The following is a 5,632-nucleotide window of genomic DNA, read 5'->3' on the forward strand; positions in this document are numbered from 1 at the left end:
AGCATTCACGTTAATAAGTGCATTTACAAATGGTGGTCATTCATAATAAATAAATCTTAGTATTAAGAATAGTTTTTTCCTGTTGTCTGCAGTCCAAAGATCCAGTCTGAGTGCCTTTCATATGCTATGATATTCCATTTATGTCTCCATAAAATACGGCTTAAATGTTAATTGCATGCCATTTGGCCACACCTCAAATCTTGACAGTCTGCCATCAGGTCTGAGCGGGCAGCCGCAAGGAATTCTGGGTACTGAGCCGAGCAGTAGTGTAACTCTCTCGTATCTCTGATTCACGAGACAGCGTGCTGCACATAACAGGCCTCTCTTCGTCTGTGAACACACACACACACACACACACACACACACACACACACACACACACACACACACACACACACACACACACACACACACACACACACACACACACACACACACACACACACACACACACACACACACACACACACACACACACACCGACAATCAGTGTGTCTCTGAATCACACACATAATAATGCATGCAAACGCCTTAGAGAATTTTGTATTGGTGCAGTGGATCGATAATGAACATAAGGTGTCCTGATTTTTCATGTAAAATCCCATCATGTAAATGCCCTTCCTGTATGCCTTTTAAAGTTCTAATTTTCAATTGAGTACGATTGTTGTCTACATGGATACAAATGTGAAGGGTAAGTTTACTAGTAAAGGGCACTGGGGGTCAAAGGGCAGCCCTGATAAGGTCAGCTCAGTCAAGTGGATTTTCATTAATGTAAGAAAATGGCATGATTCTTATTTTCCTCCTTTTATAATTCATGAAGGATTTGGGTTGGATCCAGTGTTTGTCTGGGCTACTCTAAAACCCTGTTCACGTAAGGGCTTTTAAAGTTCATGTCATGAGGATGGTGAGGGGAAAAGCGGTCCATGCAGGGATCAATAACATATCAAATGGTTGTGTTTGGTCCCTGTAAAGACAACATAACTCTTCACTGTTAATCATTTTCTAAATGTCAAAAAAGAAAATAAATCACAGGAACATACGGGTTGTATTTATAACAAATATACAACCTGTCAAATACATTGGTGTTGAAGATCGTATTCAGCAACCTCAGTATTTAAAAATAAATCTCAGATTATTGAATTAATATAATGCATAATTTACATCCTCAATCTGCAGGTCATATCACCAGTAACATAAATATATTTAGATTAGCTTTGTACATTTCTGTTTTGCACTCTCCATATCCTCCTGCTATTGAACTGTTTTTGCTGTACTTTTCTTTCTTCTATTTCTCGACTGTTCTCCATCACCATATTTTACAATTTCTCAATCCACAAAGCAGATGAAGCAACAACTGAGACATCCAAATCCACACACCCAATGACTCTTTTCTTTTTGGGGATTAGCACGGTGTGTTCATTCACTCTCTGCTGTTTGAGGTGTGTTACCAAAGTGCAAACTCAAGTCTTTGGTAACACGCTTGAGTTTAGGAATAAGCCTTGGCTCGGTTTCACAGAGCACAGCTTTCCATTGTGTATTTTGAGTTCTGCTGAGGCTGCTGATAAAATGTTCTGTGCCTGAGGTAGGACAGCATGAGTGGCCTCTGTTCAGGAAGAGAGCTGGAGTAGACGCTGTCTCACAAACTTCCCCTCAAACTCTGCACGGGTTCATATTTTCCAAATATTTCTTTCTAAGGAACTAAATGAGTGGCTCACGTTGCTCAGCATGTTGTGTTTAGTATTCATTTGCCAGGTATATCTGGTAGCTTTGCCACTTACTTTATCTTGTACATACCTTACTTATTCCACCATTGTCACTCAAACAATATTTTATTGCACTATTTTACTCCCTTCATTCTATATGTCTTGTATATTGTGTGTTACAGTGTTGGCAGGCCACAGGACTTAGATATTAATTGCCAACAACATCGCTGTAGCTTTTGTGCACAATAAAACATTTGAATTGTTGAATTTAAACTTAAAATATATATGTGTCCCATATACCGTGCACACTTGTGTGCAAGAGAAACGTACACGAATGGTAACAGATCAGTGTTACCCAATATGTTTTGTGGGTTATCTCGTCAAATCTGGTATATCATATTATTTATATCCCCAACGGATGTTTTAGAAATTCACATTAACTGTTTTTTGCATGTTACACAAACGTATTGACATCATTACAACTTAAGTGGTCTTGTTTCTCTGTATTATATCAAACGTATAGCAATGGATTTAATGAAGGTTTCCGAATGTTTTATAATTGCCTTGCTCCTAATTTAAAACACAGTAAACGCAATAATACACAGTACGTGCTTTTGTAAATATGTGTTGTGGCCTGAGTTACTTGCTGATAAAATTGTGTGTGTGTCTACAAGCAATTTGGGCCTAAGTGAGGTATGGTCACTTAAATTGGATTTACATTAAGGAGCACTCATTTACATTACGTTGTTTACATTTTTGCTTTGCAGCTGCTGATTTTGTTACATTTGTTTCATGAATTTTTCTCATATTATTTTAGCCTAAACAATCCATGCAAGACTTTATGCTGAAATGACCAAGATTCTGTAATAACATAACCACGTTTTAATTATTAAACTGACTGCACGTTCATTGTATCCTCATTTACTCCAATGTCATGTAGAGATTAACTGGTCCCAAACACAAACAGTTCAGTTGAAAATGGTGAATAAAAATATTTCTTGAATGAAGATGTTTTAATTACAGTTTGAATAAATGGTGTAATGGGCCAATAGACAAACGTGGAATAAAGTAAGAATAGTAGGATACTCAGAAAACAAAATAGACATGCGTGAAATATATAATAAAATGTTAATTACATTCATTTAAATACATAGATAATTTCAGTAATTCAAAATTCATTATGATACAGGAAATGCATGCAAATAGCTATAGGCTATAATTTCTTTGGTGGCTTGGCTGCTAGAAATGCTGTTGTCGTTGATAATAATAATGATAATGATAATAATAATGCCATGTCATGTAAACAATAAAATGTTAGGATTAATAATGTTTTAGGCCTCCCTCAGGCTATTATTAGCTTAGCCTGCTATATCCTAAAAACGGTTATGTGTAGTAGGTTTAGTGAGGCCTAAACAAAATCCATAGCTTTGAAGAAAATAAATAATAATAATAATAATCCCGAATCAGCTTTTTTTTTAAGTGATATGTAACTTCTCCTTTGTCGTTTTATCTGCAGTCTCCAAAAACAGTAAGGCCGCAGGTCTGGCCCCCCACCTAACACCCTTTTAAATGCTTGAATCTTGACTACAGCCCAACAAAAAGTGTCTCTTTCACGTGGGTTTAATGTCACCATCATACGTCCCCGTCGTACAGGCTGAAGTACTTGCTGGCGTTAGTGAAGCAGAGGTAAGGCGTGCTGCTCCCCGGGTAGACCACGGGCAGAGGCATGGGCAGCAGGCACCTCCCCAGCAGGTTGCTCTCTTTGTACAAGGCCGGGAGCTGCCCCACCACCATGGGCTTTCCAGTCTCAGGGAAATCGCTAACAGGTCCGTCGATTTCGGTTGAGATTTGCCGTTTCAATTTATTCCTGCGATTCTGAAACCATATTTTGACCTGGGTCTCCGTGAGCTGCAGGGAACTGGCGAGGCAGGCGCGCTCTGCGCTGCTCAGATAGCGTTTCATGTCGAAGGTAGACTCTAACTGAAAGATCTGTCTCTTGGAAAAAATAGTGCGCGTTTTCTTTTTCGTGATCATTTTACTCTTCTTGACGGGGCTGCCACATTTGTGGGTGTCCGTGGCCGTGGTGGTGGAACTGCTGTCGTCGCAGCTGCTGTCCCCGCTCTCGAAGCGTACCTCCGTCGCCTTCTTCGGGTCCCCGCGGCTGATGATGACCGAGTCCGCTGCTCCCCTGCAGTCTGTCAGCAACTCTGCGAACAAAACGAAACTTTCTTTAACCCCCTATCAACTGTGGTGCTACAACTGTAGGCTAATCTGGTGCGTAATGGTGACACATAACACGAAGTCGCTGCACACACCTACAGCTCCAAATGAACAAACCCCTCTTACCTCTGTCGTTCAGTCTGCTGCCCGGGTCTTGTCGCTGCTGGGCTACGTGCTCCTCGTGGTGGCTCTGGAAGACGTCTTTACGCATGACCGTGGCGGAGCCACCGTGCACTCCGGCGGGGTGACAGCTGTCCCGGTTCCTCCCGCTTGTCTTGAGATTGAGGATATTGTCAATGGTGAATTTCAGAGAGGCGACGGGTCGGCATGGTGCGTCCACTTTGTTCATATTCTCCAACGCGTAAATCCTTTTTCTTGTTTACTTCCGCGTCTATCCTCGCATTTAAGTCTGACCCGGGACGTTAATCTGACCACTAACGTATCGATGCTGCACGCACCATTACCATAGCAGCAGCCACTGAGCAGACACTGCTGGGCTGGCGATACTCTGCCTCTATCGCTTACTACAGACCGGATGGGGCAGGCGCTGTCCTCGCTCATTGGTCAAGATGAGCGGGACCAATGGCAGCGAGGGGATGGGATGCGAAAGGAGGGCGGGACTCCCTTTCCTCCACTCAACCTCTTTATCGTTATACATCTGCTGCAAGGAGAACCGGCCGGGGTCCGCCGCCCTGCAGTGCTCCCTCAGGAAAATAAAGAGTTTAATGTCACTGTTATTTCACACCATGCTGTATGTGCGCCGTGACACACACATTTGATGGTGGTTTTGATGTCCTGCTGCACCATCGCTTGATTCGAGTCACACAGATTAGTGTGTGTGCCACCTAAAAGCAAATGAGATCATCTCTGGGCTCATATCTTTGTGTGTGTATCTTGGGAAAATGTGCATAGTATTTCTAAAAACACTTTTACTGGTTCACATGGTTTAAAATGTGAGTAATATATTTGTATTTGCAATTTCGGCTACTTTTAGTATATATCCTATAAGTAACGGTGAACAAAAGGGACATAATTGCTTGTCCAAATGTATACCTCGTTGCATTTTAAAAAAAAAGCAATTGTTCACTGTACCCTATTTTCAAGTTATAAATTATAAATTTGCAAATTAAAATAGGTATAATGTAAATAATAGCTTTAGATGAATATTGCCTCGTGGTTTTGTGAATACAATATTCGTATTATGCACGGTGCTATTGTATAGTCAGAACTACTGCAAGTGTACAAAAGGTTAAAACAAATGTATATCCGAAAAATGCAGTTTTCGTGTTCTCAGCCTTGATCTCTCATTGTGTCACAGAGCACACATGTTCAATTCATTCTCTATAAATATTTCTCTGCAAGTTTATTGACAGAGGAAGACACATTTTAGGTAATTGTATTCATAATCAATAGAGAAACAGACAAATGTGTGCTTATTTTTTTTATTCATCTATTATGTGGAAAAGTGACAAAGTTGGAAAAATGTGTGGCTTTAAATATAAAAGTTTGCAAAAATATTTGTGTTTTCAAACATATAGTATAAGCCGCTTCGGCCTTGCTGTGACAGGGGCACAGATTTATGAACAGATACAGATGATTCATCACTGTGTGTTAATGTCTCTGCGGCTCTCATCTTTGGGTGTGGGTTATTGCACGACTCAGTATGAACAGGTGAACTCATATTTCAAACAGTTTATATATGACAGTCT

The 5,632-nt window shown here is 40.6% G+C and overlaps 1 protein-coding gene across 1 annotated transcript; it reads right to left on the minus strand.

Annotated features, from left to right (window-relative positions):
• Nucleotides 1-3,335: 3,335 nt before the first annotated feature.
• Nucleotides 3,336-4,412, minus strand: hmx4 (H6 family homeobox 4). Its single transcript, XM_034094246.2, has 2 exons — nt 4,050-4,412; nt 3,336-3,910 (listed from the first exon to the last, which is right to left on the minus strand). The coding sequence occupies exons 1-2, from the start codon at nt 4,270-4,272 to the stop codon at nt 3,336-3,338; spliced, it is 798 nt and encodes a 265-aa protein (XP_033950137.1). The 5' UTR covers nt 4,273-4,412.
• Nucleotides 4,413-5,632: the final 1,220 nt, after the last annotated feature.

This window comes from Pseudochaenichthys georgianus, chromosome 1 (assembly GCF_902827115.2).
Source record: "Pseudochaenichthys georgianus chromosome 1, fPseGeo1.2, whole genome shotgun sequence".
Classification (NCBI taxonomy): domain Eukaryota; kingdom Metazoa; phylum Chordata; class Actinopteri; order Perciformes; family Channichthyidae; genus Pseudochaenichthys; species Pseudochaenichthys georgianus.